Source organism: Mycothermus thermophilus, assembly GCF_041956435.1.
Source record: "Mycothermus thermophilus strain CBS 625.91 unplaced genomic scaffold VTJ04scaffold_2, whole genome shotgun sequence".
NCBI classification, from domain to species: domain Eukaryota; kingdom Fungi; phylum Ascomycota; class Sordariomycetes; order Sordariales; family Chaetomiaceae; genus Mycothermus; species Mycothermus thermophilus.
Window position 1 is genome coordinate 1 of NW_027191428.1, and position 13,526 is coordinate 13,526.

The 13,526-nt window shown below is 53.3% G+C and overlaps 5 protein-coding genes across 5 annotated transcripts; 1 reads left to right on the top strand and 4 right to left on the bottom strand.

The window, feature by feature from the left end:
* Positions 1-887: 887 nt before the first annotated feature.
* VTJ04DRAFT_2123 (uncharacterized protein) lies at positions 888-2,654 on the bottom strand (the record flags this gene model as incomplete). Its single annotated transcript, XM_069359878.1, has 1 exon — positions 888-2,654. One exon carries the CDS (start codon positions 2,652-2,654, stop codon positions 888-890), a length of 1,767 nt encoding a protein of 588 aa, XP_069220644.1.
* Positions 2,655-3,893: 1,239 nt separating this feature from the next.
* VTJ04DRAFT_2124 (uncharacterized protein) lies at positions 3,894-4,503 on the top strand (the record flags this gene model as incomplete). The annotated part of the gene is made up of 2 exons (XM_069359879.1): positions 3,894-4,237; positions 4,296-4,503. The coding sequence occupies 2 exons, from the start codon at positions 3,894-3,896 to the stop codon at positions 4,501-4,503; spliced, it is 552 nt and encodes a 183-aa protein (XP_069220645.1).
* Positions 4,504-4,507: 4 nt separating this feature from the next.
* Positions 4,508-6,662, bottom strand: VTJ04DRAFT_2125 (uncharacterized protein; the record flags this gene model as incomplete). Its single annotated transcript, XM_069359880.1, has 8 exons — positions 4,508-4,571; positions 4,654-4,712; positions 4,868-4,926; positions 4,989-5,223; positions 5,284-6,218; positions 6,293-6,314; positions 6,380-6,499; positions 6,555-6,662. The coding sequence occupies 8 exons, from the start codon at positions 6,660-6,662 to the stop codon at positions 4,508-4,510; spliced, it is 1,602 nt and encodes a 533-aa protein (XP_069220646.1).
* Positions 6,663-9,767: 3,105 nt separating this feature from the next.
* On the bottom strand, positions 9,768-11,805 carry VTJ04DRAFT_2126 (uncharacterized protein; the record flags this gene model as incomplete). Its single annotated transcript, XM_069359881.1, has 2 exons — positions 9,768-10,067; positions 10,126-11,805. 2 exons carry the CDS (start codon positions 11,803-11,805, stop codon positions 9,768-9,770), a joined length of 1,980 nt encoding a protein of 659 aa, XP_069220647.1.
* Positions 11,806-12,298: 493 nt separating this feature from the next.
* VTJ04DRAFT_2127 (uncharacterized protein) lies at positions 12,299-13,150 on the bottom strand (the record flags this gene model as incomplete). The annotated part of the gene is made up of 1 exon (XM_069359882.1): positions 12,299-13,150. One exon carries the CDS (start codon positions 13,148-13,150, stop codon positions 12,299-12,301), a length of 852 nt encoding a protein of 283 aa, XP_069220648.1.
* Positions 13,151-13,526: the final 376 nt, after the last annotated feature.

Consider the following 13,526-nt stretch of genomic DNA (forward strand, 5'->3'; position numbering starts at 1 on the left):
AGTACCCTCCAAGGCCTAGACCCTGGGACCCTCGGGCGATTCGGACCCGCTTGGACCTCTACTACGTTCTGCGTGGCAGGGGCGCCAGAGCCCAGAGGCTTGCAAAGGGGGTGGTGAACTGGCTTCTACAGTCGGGGAGGCTCCCAGAGTATAGGCTAGCCGTAAGGCTAGACCTAGGCTTAGGGGAGGATCCGGGCTAGCACTGGCCAGGGGGCCACTGAGGGCCCCCAGGCCGGCACTGGCCTAGCCACTCTTTTCCTTTTCTTTTGTAGTTTTTTGGATTCCTATATCTGTGGTTCTAAAGGAGGGTTACAGGTTTTTCACCCGGCCTACGGGCACGGTTTTCCTGTATACTAGCCGAAGAAGGACCGACGAGCCCTGACCAAGGGCATGGCGGAGTAGGAGAAATAAATAAATAAATATTAAATCGGCAAAAGATGCAGCGACGAAGCGGATTGCGGATCCTTACTCAGCTCTACAAGGAGAATCGAATAGTATACAGTTTATATAGGTGCACTATATTTGGGGGGGTAACCCTAAGCCCTAAAGTGGTGAAGGAATATAGGTTAGGCCTAACCCTGATCCCATTTTACATAAAGGAGTCGAGTCGCGCCGGGACTAGGGGATAAGGATCAGGGATAACGTTAGGTTGTTAATGTTTTGTACTATATTTATAGCGGTTATGTGAGGGCTTGCTATGGTTTGTGGACTGAGTGGCCAGGTCCGGAGCGATGTCTTGTGTAAAGATAGTTAAAGTAACAAATCCGTTGCTTCTGTCTTCAGTGCACCTTATATAGTGCCTCTGGCGTGCCATATGCACTTTAAGCCACTCACATCTATCCTGTGACCACTATGCTTCAACAAGCATGATCTGTTACAATAATGTTTTACAACCGTGACGTCTTGCGACAAAAGCAAGATGCATTGACAGGGACGTCAGCAACAGCCAGCGCTAGCTGAAGCTGAGGCCGAATCATGCGCGCCTCGTTTTCGCGGCCAAGGCGTGTCAAACATTCATGAAGACCGTGAAGCGCCCAGACATTGTTCCGGTGCTGCAAGCATCGAGGGAGTGTATCGTCGTAGCCCAAGTCTGCTGCGTAAACCCCCAAGGCTTCCTCCACACGTTCCTGTTCGAGGAGCAGTGCGCCATATGCGTGGCGAGTTGGCTGCATCCATCCCCATGGCTCGTCGTATGGGAGCGAATCGTCCCACTCAATGGCTTGACGAAGGTGTTCGAGACCAACCTCTACATTCCCGCGGCGATACTCAAGTTCACCGTCCAGCATCGCCGAAGCGATCTGCAGAATATCTCGACATGTGTTGTTGAAGATGGTTCGTGAGACGGGGACCTTGTCGACAGCCTCGCGGAAGTGGCGACGGCACTCATCGGCCTCATCAAACTTTCCTGTGTTGGCAAACGCAACGCCCTTGCCATAGTATATCATGGCCGTGGTAGTGCAATACAGGTCGCGGTGTTCGGGCAACGCGAGGTCGATGAGATCCTGCCACCGTCCAAAACGGACCAGGACGTGGACTCGGATGGACATAAATCCCTCGAGCCAGTCGGCCATTGGGGGCGACTCAACACGCAGAAGTGTCTCTGGGAGCGTCGCCTCAAGCCGCTGAGTCATGTCAAGAGCAACGCCGTACTGGCCGGCAAACATGGCGGCGTAGATGGCAAAGTGGAAGTTGTGACAGCGGTAGAGCGTGTAGAAATTGATTGCGCCATCCCGATCAATATACTTGTTGTCCGCGACAACAGCCTCGACGTTGGAGCTCACGGCACGCCGGTAGTCGCCACAGAGAATGTCAATATGGCTGGGCATGTGGTTGAGGTGGCCGGCGTCGGGGACAAGCCCGCGCAGAGTGTCTGCCGCTTTCATGGCTTGTTCCGGATGGCTCGACATCTCCATCAGATGAATGTACTGATGCAGCATTCCGGGATGTTCAGGCCATCTTGCCAAACCCTTTTCCAACGCGGCCTTGGCGTCCAGCGTGCGTGCTCCGTCGGCCGGCTCGCCGGTTTTAGTATCCCAGAGAGCCCATGGAGTGAGATTCATCAACGCATCGACATACAAAGCCGTCACGTTGGGGTCATCAGGATGCTCCTGATAAACCTGTCCCATGGCGGCCGCATATGCCTGGTTGAGAGAGTAGCCTTCGGTCGGGCTGAGACGCTCCTGCGGATACCGACTAGCCAGGGCTTTGACGAGGCCTCGCTCGGCTGCAGTTGCGGTGGAAGCAGCATCAAGCGCTCGGAGAATCGCCCGATGAGCTTCCCTGACGTTGTGCTCCAGCTCGTTGTCGTCAAACATCCCCCACGTCTTGTTGTAGTTGGGACCCAGCGCATAGGCAATGCCCCAATGCGCCATGGCACAACTGGCATCTTCAGCGACGGCTCGTTCGAAACACTTGACCGCCTCGCCATGGTTGAAAGCGTAGCACCAGACAAGTCCCCTGTTGAACCAGAGCTGAGCTGCGCTGCTGGTTGTCGTGACGGGCATATGAAAGCCGCCGAGGTTGTAGTAGCCATCTTCTGCGGTGGTCGCAGTTAGAGCAGGCCCGACTCGGCCAAGCACCGACGACGGCATGACGTGCTGAGACGCAGACGAACACGTTCCTGGCAGGTGGTGTTTCTTATCGTTGCAAGACATCTTTTAACAGTGGAGCGGACTGCGGATAATAGACGGCTGGCGAATGGCGGATCAAGGGAATGTTTGGCCGATCAGTGACGCTTAGTAGGGTGACCCGGGCCGAGAAGACAAGCCAAACGCGGGGTGGGTTCGTTGCGACCCTGTAATATAGGCGGATTACTCCGTATCTGTCCAGAGAAGCTGTCACTGTCGGAATGATTATGTGTCAGAACTCTCTTTCTTCTCGCCGTTTCGATGCAATGTCTCGGATGACGGAAGCTCAATGATAGGTCCGTGATGTTTCCCTGTCATGGAAGACAGGTCAAAATAAAGATCTCACTCACGGTTGAATATACCCGACTTGGCAATTGGTGGCGGTGGGCCCCCGCCCATTCGCCGTCCACGAACCCTGTCACGTGTTCCCAACGACCTGGTGTCCATTTTTGACAGAGTTCCATGTCACTTTGCGGGGAATGCTGCATTTCGCGGGGTCATCGCTAGAAATGGAAACATCAAAAGCAAGGCATGAGAGATCTACAGTCACGTAGTACCTAGGCCAGAACAGCGTACGGAACAGGTTCAAGCATTCACCGGTCTCGGACTGGACACGTGGATCCGTGATGGCACCCGCCTATCCCCAGCGGTAGACCGACATTCCGATGGCCATTACATCTTTCTCTGGAGCCGAGATCCAATGTGCCTTTGGCTGACAACAGGGCGGCTCACGGCTGATGCAAACTACCCGATATGCTTACTATGGGGGAAAGAATGAGATGCGCATATGTCAGGTCCCGACGTTTCATTGCTGTAGGACAAATCTCAGCCATCGCGAAGAAAGTGTTATCGCAGGATCTTGAGACAAGATCATTTCCTCAGCTCGCTGTGGCGGAGCAGTTTACACCCACAACGTTGAGCCCAAGGTATCATCGCGCTCTAGACCAATCCATTCAGTACCGGCAGACCTTCCTCCATGAGGCAGGTTACGACGGGTAGCGGTGCAGACTAATACCTACATTCCAGTCAAGCTGGTGCATGCAACTCTACACAGGAGGCTCTCGGTCACCAGTTCAGGTGGCAGCATATGGCGTGCAGGCTTGGGGTTTGAGACTACAGTAATGCTATGCGAGTTATGCCAGAAAAGCTGCAGGTAGAATGATATAAAGCCAACGCCCAACTCCTGACTTGCCCGGAAATGAAGGTGTTGTATCCTCACCAACCCCGACGCCTGAATCCTTAGACTACGTGTCCTTGATCACGACAATGAAGCTCCTCCCGACTTTCCTCTGCCTTGCCTCCTCCGTTCTGGCTCTTCCAGCCAGCGACAGCACTGCCAACTCTCTTATTTCTCGGCAGTCGCTGAATGAGATCACCGACAGGTATCTCTTCAGCATCACTCTCCCTCAATTCACCAGCTACCGCAACGCCCGGAATCCCTCAACTCTAGACTGGAGCTCGGATGGCTGCAGCAGCTCCCCCGACAACCCGTTCGGATTCCCCTTCACCCCTGCGTGCCACCGCCATGACTTTGGCTACCGCAACTACAAGAACCAGAAGAGGTTCACGGATGCGGGGAAGCTGAAGATCGACAATCAGTTCAAGACTGAGTACGAACCCATTACTCCGCAGTTCATGTCACGGGTCTCGATCTAACGTGGATATTAGTCTATACTATCAATGCAAATCGACGAGCGTCAAGGCGGTGTGCGAGGCTCTGGCTGAGGTGTATTACGCTGCGGTCCGTGCCTTTGGCGGAAGCACCCAGAACAAGCGTGACGAGGATCTGGTGAAGATCTATGAAGAGAAGGTTGCCATTTACAACCAGCTTGTTGCCGAGGCACAGGCGCGGGGTGAGCTCTGGACATTGGAGTAGATTCCTAGGTAGTTGGAAGGGTAGGCAAGGCAGTTTTAATCAAGTACAATGTCATGATCTTGGCACAACTGGACAATGTTCACAAGTGCAAGTGTGAGACTATGGCAACAATTCAGTTCATAGTCTGCCCTTTCAGATATGCCCATCTACCAGGCGCCTCTCTTGGTCTGGGACTTCCTGGCCAGCTCGGTCAATGTTTTCAGTAATGCCTGTGAGAATGCACAGCAAATGTTTCAGATTTGAGGTGTGAGGAGGACTACCTAGGTAGGTATGCTCAAAGGACAGCTCGATACTCATTGTCCCAACTTTCGCTGATGTACATGCTCCAACCTAACCTGAAACGATTACAAGCTCCAGTGCTCACCCTGTCTTCACGACACGACCTCAGATTGCGGTTGAGCACCCCGGTCTCGTTGTGCCGCCCTAGTTGGGAGTTAATTCCTCTGCCCGAAGCTTCCTGGTCTTGATTGGTCCAGGGCCAAGACCTCTCTTGCGATGGTTAGCCCAGTAGTCCTCGAGCGCCTCATAAATGTCCTCGACGTCGCTGTACGGTCTCAGATTGGCCATCGCCTGAACCTTGTTGGTGATAGCCGTGGTAGTGAACTTGGAAGGGTCCACAGCTTCAGCGCGCCATGTCGAGTCCATTGGGTCTCTGAAGTCATTCTCGATGTAGCCAAGGTCCAGCAATGCCGTTACATTAAACGCAGCCATCATTTCGTGCTGTGTGTAAACGGTTAGCTGATGGCAACGGTAATTTGACAGTTCGAGATGAACACATACATCCTCATGAATAAGGTTGTGGCAGTGGAACATGTACACCCCATCCCATGGGGCATAGTGGGCCTGAACCTTAACTTTCTCGTTCGGCCCGAGCCACACCACATCTTTGAGCCCCTTCGTCTCGTAGTCGTACAAGGTACCGCGGCCACCAGTTCGCGAAAGAATTTTGAAGTCCACGAGATGGACATGAATCGGGTGAGACCAGCCGCCACTGCTGTTCTCAAGCTCCCAAATCTCGACAGTCCCCCGGGGCACATTAGCCAGTACGCGGTTATTGGCGTCGGAAAACACAACATTGTTGATTTGCCATTCCCCGTTGGAACGATGAAACAAGAACGAATGGTCTACCGCCGTGCTGGTCGAGGTCGGCCAGTGAACAGCTGCGAGTGTCGTTGGGACGGTGGCCGTATCGGTGACAGTCGTGCTGGATACAACAAACTTCATGACCTTGTTCGTGTGGAGATAGTCGTCGTCAGCACCGACGTCGTCCGTGTTCCTCAGGAGGATGTTTTGGCCGGCAAACGGGGCGAAATCGAACACAACCTCATACCGCTCCGCCATAGAAATGTACAACTCATCGGCGGTCACCGGCTCTTCCAGGAGTCCTGCATCAGATGCAATGACCTGAAACGGTATTTTACTGGAGGAGCCGCTTTCTCGTCGGAAGTACAAAAGGTAGGTCCGTGAAACGGACGCATCCAAGAAGCGGAGACGATATTTGCGCGGTTCGACGTTGAAATACGGCCATGGTTGACCGTTGACATGGATGACGTCGCCAAACAAAGAGTCGTCCTCGCCAGCTGGGCTAAAGAGCTGACCATTGTTCTTGTACTGCTTGGATGTCAAGATGAGTGGGATATCGTATTGCCCATAACCTGAAGGCAGTCCAAGGCTATCTTCCACAGAGTCATGAATGATCCAAGCTCCCGCGAGACCTTTGAGGAATGGTCAGTCAAGTACAAAGCAAGTGTAATATCAAAATGCACGGGATGTTTGGTTTCCATCATACCGAAGTATGCGTTCTCCGCCGTCTGTTGTGATGTTAACATTGATCTTCGAAAGTTGACTGCTAGAACTAATATGTAAGATTGCTTACATGATCAACTGCATGATCGTGATACCACATGAGCCTGGCGCTCTGGCTGTTGGGGTAATAATAGTCCTTGAACTCGCCCGGCTCGGTTAAGTCCTCGGCCCAACCGTCCCAGGGGGCGCGCTAGGTATGTGAGCATCGGGCCGGAGAAAATAAACATGTACGGCGAGGAACTTACCGAGTACGAGCCGTGCAGGTGAACAGAGGTGGCTTCACTAGCATTGTTGACAAACCGGACGACTGTCTCCTGGCCCTTCTCGATAATAAAGGTTGGTCCTGGGGACATGCCGTCATAGCCCAACAGGGTTGCAGGCCCCTTGTTAGGGTAAATATTTTGAGTGAATTCGTTGATGTAGACTCATAGTAGTCGATCGGGTTGTTGGTGACGGGGTTTGTGATGGTCCTGCCCTTGTCAGTCCTCTCACTTCAACCACCAACACCAGGGATCATTCATCTCACAATGAGGGAGTCTTCATAGGAGGGATCGGAAGTGAGTACTGATAAAGCCATGTGTACGCAAGGCCTTCCCAGTCCTTCCTCGGAACAAGGTTCGGTTTGGGTGTGGGCAATGGTTCCGGAAGGGCGGGTGCAGGAAGTGCTGCGGCGAGGGCAGAGTTCAATGCCCAGATGGCAAGCAGAGAGACCTTCAAACGCGCCATTGATGAAGTCTTCAATTGTGACTACAGTTGGAGAACCAAGAGTGATGCCTGTTACGCTGCTGTACCGGATAGGATGGGGTCCCTCCTTAAGTACACCAACTCTGGCCACACTTACAGGCGCCATATCTTCACACTTCCCCTCTTCCTGTGGACGCCCACTTGTGGCAAGCATGCTATCATCATAGAAGAAGTAACTGGCCGCTTGCTTGGTGGTTAGCTGCATGCAGTTTGAGCTCGCAACACGAGGCTGCCCATGATATCCAAGGGAACATTGGAACTGGAAGCTTCGCGGCCTTTGGTTCGTAGGTCGTCATGAAGGTGGTAAGGTTGAAGCCGGAATGGCATCTCGAACCCGCGCCTCCTAATACCAATGAAGACTTAGGAGAACGGAGTCCGCAGTCACTATTGATAATAGACTTGTGATTTGGAGACAACTCATGCGCCCAAGTGCATGATCACGACCGGAAGCGGGAATGGTGTTGAGGCGTTCACTGACACGGAAAGCGACCATTTGTCTTCAACACCAAGCACGTGTGTGGGAGTGTGGGAACTTCACGAGAGCACTTACTTACCAGAATGACCACGAAAGTTCCAAACGAGGGGTTTGCCGTGGAGGTATTCCTTGCGTCACGCGCGGCTCGCGAACGGGAGTTGCTCTATGGAGGTGGCGGCCTAAACCAACCAAGGGTGCCTGGTATCGTCAGGTAGGTCATTCCGTGTCGATCCTAGTTCTCTGGGGCTGATGTGGATGGTGAATGGACTGTTTCACCCTCGTATGTATGAGTATGAGGCTATGAGTTCCCTTGCCTGAGTTCTAGGTAGTGAGGCCCAAGGCCAAGAACATCCGTTCGCAATTAAGCGCGGACCTCCGGAGGTACTTGATTCTTGACAGAGCTACGAAATATGTAACGTGATTCACAGGAGGATGTATCAATTAATTATCAAATCTTGAACACCCGCCGACATCTCACCACTACTTTTCCGAGATTCGACTTTGAGGAGGATATCTTCATTGCTGAAGTAGGGTTGGAACCTTTGACTATTACGTACATGTCTTGCCTAGGTAAGCATGGCCGACCTCGGAAAGTCCCGTGTACAGATATGGTTACGATATCAAGACCATTTATAAGCGCTGCAGTTTGCAGGCGCCTAGTGTGGATCGGCATTAACGGGTGTCTGAGCCCTTATTACACCATCCTCTTTGACTCTTGGCCTTTCACGTTGCCAGGTCTCCGTTGGATGCAAAGATTCGGGCTCTCTACGTGGCTAGCAACATGGTGGTGGGCGTGGTCAGTCTTGCGATGTCCTGTGCTCACTAGTATAGTTCTTCAAATGGTCAAGGCGGCAGCGGGATGCACAACATCACACCACTTCCGAGGGCGTCAGGATATCAGAAAGGAAAAGAACAACACGGTCTGAGTGGCATGCCATGCTGAGTCACGACCGAGTAATAGCGCCCCCAGACGGCCAAGATAGCTGGGAGGGGTCGGTAAATACCGGGCGACGGCGGGGCCAGACAGACTTACTTTGAGGGGATTCTCACCTCGGGATGAACGGGAGAGTAACCCGCGGCTTTCCTGCATTTGCACTGCAAATCATTACAGTAAGGGTAACGCTGGAAGTTGAGCAACCTTTCATTCTACGCGCACGGTGGACGAGGAGTCAGCCCGTGTAGGTTAGGTTCCGATGGGTAAGGCATGGGCCTTGGGAAAGTCGGTTTGCTTGAACAAACCAGCACAGCACCACGACAACAGATCATGCCATGCGTAGGATTGAGGTAGAAGATAGACTTGCAGTACGGCCTGCTTAAGTTATCACGAGGACCGATCTTGTCTGTTCCTTTCACTGGCGCCTCTTGTTGAGAGCAAGTTGAGCCGATTTGCATACTCGGAGTCGAGTAAACTGCGAACGACCAGCGGTTTGTGCCGAGAGTTTGGGAGCTTGCGGCAAACCGAACCACAGATCGGGGCCACACCCGGGCGGCCCGTAGCGCGGGATCTGCGGAATCCCAGGCTGATCTTTACCTGATATGTCAACGCGCATCGTGATATCGAAAACAAACATCTGCATGAATTCGGATAGGAATTTTGAGCCGCTCTCGATGCACCTGGACGTCGGGGTCAGGGCTCCAACCCTTTTTCAACCCAGGCCATGTGGGGAAGGAAAAGACGCCAGGGTCCAGCTTTTGCACGTGGTTGAGCCTGCGTATTGATATCGATCACACCGATGACGAGTCCAGTCAACAGAAAGCACAGCCCTTGTCGGTGATACGACTGTTCAGATTACATAACCCAGTACTATGACTGTGGAGTGAGGCTTTCCATGGCCTTCTCTAGTACTGACCTTCTCTAGTACGGACCTGTAAGTGAAATTTGCAGGGATTGGGTCTCCCAACACCATCACGGCGTCCTAGCCATGTCCGAGGAAGCAGTGTAAGGGGCCCCGGCGGCCTGATCCCTCGAAACAATACACATCTCGAACCAGGGAGTTTTGTTTCACGCCCCTTTCAACACAGTAGAACGCCTCGAGCGGCGACATCTTGGCTTTGGGCTTACCAGCAGCTGAGTCAGGGTATTACAGTTCAACATTGGCCAAAGGGGTTTGCTGAAGGTGCAGACAAGATGCAAGTTTTGGAGAACCCCAGACAGAAGCCTCAGAACGCGAGATGAGCGCAATTGCGCCATTCTCTGACGTCACCCTGAGACGTTGTGAGGAACACCGGATGGCACGGATCAAGTGCCAATGCGCTGTTCTTCTCTATCTCCATGGGAGTCATGATCGTCATCATCACCTTCCCACTCCGCGCTCTCCAGCCCCTCGTTGCGGATCACGTAGGACCAAAGCCAGCCCACGATGGCCACTCCGGCAAAAAGACCCCATGCGAGTACCTCCCCCTTGGGTTTTACTTTTGTGGAAAGGGTGAACAGGCTTCCGGATAAGAAAGGTCCGACACTACGGCCAGCTGCGGAGAGACTTTGCGCAAGGCCGTTGAGAGTGCCCAGAGTCTCATGTGATGATGCCGAATTGGTGATCTGAACTGTGTTAGTAACGTGAGGTATTAGCAAGCACAAGAAGGACATTGAAGCTCACCAAAAGCATAACACTGCTGAGGCCGCCCACAGCACAGATGTTTTTGAGTATCAAGATGATGCCCAACTCTCCATACAACCAAACACGGCCGGTCCACAAGCCGAGTGGTGGCTTGCTATCAATGGAACCAATCCACGGCATTGCCGCCATGCTGATGGCGATCCCGAGTAACGAGTACCGGTAGGTTCCGAGGTTTCCCATTCGAGCCTTCAGCTTCTGGAACACAGAGATCTGAAAGAGTATCGTCGCCAGTCCTGCTATTGACAAGCTGACTCCGATGATATCAGGCCCAAGGTCTCTCCCGGTTGGCTCGGGTGCGGCCGCAAAGATCGGATAGAGCGAGTTGAAAGAAATATTGGCGACTTGAAACACAAGATAGGTTCCGAGAACGGCCACCGTATTGCGATTTCGTAATTCGTGGAAGATGGACGGGCCATGGGAGCTTCCTTCGGTCTTATCATCATCGGCACTATCAGAGGCTTCCATCGTGACATTCTCTTCGTTCTCCAACAGGCGAGAAGCTTCGGTATCGTTGCCGTTGCTTGGAGTGGCGTTAACCATTGCCGGTTCTCGGAGGCTTGGGTCCGACACTTGCTTCCCTTTCCCGCTCCGGACAGTTTGCCAACGTGTTGTGAACCAAGTTCGCGCATTTTCGATCCATGGTATCCGAGGAGGAGCACTATCAGAAGGGGACTGAAGAGTCTCTTCATACCAGATTCCGAGGACAATAACACTGACAAGTAACAAGGCCGAAACCACGAGATTGGGAGCCAAGAAACGGTGATCCGGGCTGCCGACAACACCAACGAGTAAGCCACCAAGTGCCGGGCCAGTGATGCTGCCCAGACTATAGATGACGGGAAGCCAAGTAAAGGCCGCGCTTTGGTTGGTGCGATCTGTCAATTCACCCAGCGACGTTGGCACAATGGCTGCGTTGCCGTTGAGAAGGCCCATGGCGGCGTGGACGACGAGGAGCTCCACAAAGGTGGTGCACAGGCCAAAAAAGAGGAAACAGACCATGAGAAGCGAACTTCCCAAGAGCATCGTGGGCTTTCGTCCATATCGATCTGAGAAATAGCCCCAGAGGAGGTTTGTAGTCAATTGCGCCAGGGCGAAGGCCGATGCGAGAAGCCCGACATACATGCCTTCCTGGCCGTCCGGGATCTCATCGAAAGATGCCACCATGGACGGAAGATAAGGACCGATGGAATTCAACGCAGTCTGCTCAGCGAGAGAAAGGAGAGCCAGGAGGCCCAGCTGCATCCATGGTAGCGGCGTAGTGCCGGCGATAGAACTGTCGAGAGAGCCATCAAGATGTTGAGATGGGCGGTCGTTTGACTTCCATCTATCCCGATTCCGACCTCGAAAGAGACGCTTGTACCAAGGTGACCCTTCCCCTAGAGATGACGATGCATTGGACGGCGGACCGGGCGGCCGGGTCGGAAAGGTATGATACTTCGCCGTCGACTGCCGACGGAGGGGCCGGCGCTCATTTCCAGGGGCGCGGCGCCGAGTTCGTCTGCTTCTCGCAACGTGTTCCTCGGGTGATTGTGGCAGCGGGAATGGCTCCCCGGCGTGGAACGAGCCTCTTGTAACTGAAGAGCGAAATCTTGACAAGTTCGGGCGCGAGGTAGTTGGATTCGAGGCGCCTGCGGAAACGTGGTGGTTTGGGAGAGCCATGGCGGCGTCAGCCAGCAGCGGCGCACGATGAAATTTGATGGCGTTAACGAGGAGTTGAGCACACCATCTGCGGCTGCTGGTGCGAACAATCTGACGGTAGGCGGTCGGTTATGAGAAATGGCGGAGGTCATCGCCACGGCAGGGAGGTTGCACGATGGCGCTGCGCCCCGCGTCACCTCGAAGCTGCCGATCGTTCCAGGTCGAGCGCAAACCTGAAATTTGGTCCAATTGCATGCTTCACAATTGTCCAAATCGAAATGATGTCATGCCAAGCACGTCGATTTCGGGCCAGCTCTCTGGGTCGAACTTGGGCAAGGCAATGTCAACAATGATGGCTTCGAAAAGCGTAGAAAAGCATCAAAACTTGCATTGTGGATGAATCAACTAGAAAACCTCATTTACGAATCAGAGAATATACAACGAAGCAAGATCAACCACTTCAATGTCATACCTCTCATGCTCAGTACCTGTATGTACTCCAACCCAAAACGCCTCAGAACACCACTGTTTTGTTTCCGTTGAGGAAGATGCGACGTTCTGCATACCACTTCACAGCAGCTGCAAGCACTTGACTCTCGATGTTGGAACCTTCATCAACCAGCTCCTTGGGGCTCATGCTGTGATCAACGCGCGCAACACGCTGCTCGATGATGGGACCTTCGTCCAAGTCCGCCGTGACGAAGTGAGCCGTCGCCCCGATGATCTTGACGCCGCGGTCGTAGGCCTGATGGTACGGCTTCGCACCCTTGAAGGACGGCAAGAAGCTATGGTGGATGTTGATGATGCGGCCAGACATGGCCTCGCAAAGCTTCGGGCTGAGAACTTGCATGTAGCGTGCGAGAACAACGAGCTCAATGTCATGCTGTTTGATGAGCTCGAGGACCCGACCTTCTTGCTCCGCCTTGGTCGCAGCTGTGACGGGTAGATGGTGGAACTCGATTCCGTAACTGGCTGCCAGAGGAGCAAAGTCCGGGTGGTTTGAAACAATAAGGGGAATTTCGATAGGCAGTTGGCCAGTCTTGGTCCGGAACAAGAGGTCGTTGAGACAGTGTCCGATTTTGGACACCATGATGAGCACGCGGGGCTTCCGAGCCACCGGCCGGATGTCGTAGGTCATTTGATATTCGGCCGCAAGCGCGTCGAACGCTGGGCGCAAGTGGTCCGTCGACTCGGTAGGTGTTGGACCAAAGTGAACTCTCATGAAAAACTTTTCGCTGATCGGATCTGAGAACTGCTGCAGGTCCAAGATGTTGTGCCCCTCCCGCGCAAAGATGCCTGTCACCGCGTGCACGATGCCCGGCTTGTCCGGGCAGGACAACGTGAGGATGTGATCGTTCTTGGCCATTGGTTAAGGTCGACTGGGATGGAGGTTTCCAGGTTGAACTTGTGCAATAGGTTCCAGGCAGAGCAAAAAAATTAGGTGTTGTTTGAGTCAGGCGTTGGAATCCCTAGCTAGCTTCCACAGGGTCAGCGATCTTTTCGGTACACAGAGGAGTCCGCACCCACCACCGCAATGTGTCCACTTGGCTCTTAGCCTAAGAAGTGGGGTTGGAGTTGCGTCAAGTTCTGATCTGGACTTCCGGCGCCTGATGGCCGTGATTCAGGCTTCAACACCCTTGGAACTTTGCGACAGGGGAAAATGGAAAATCAATCCGCAAGAGGACTAGCAGTCAGGGCAGATTTGATATGGACAATACTCTATGTTTGCACTAACTATACCG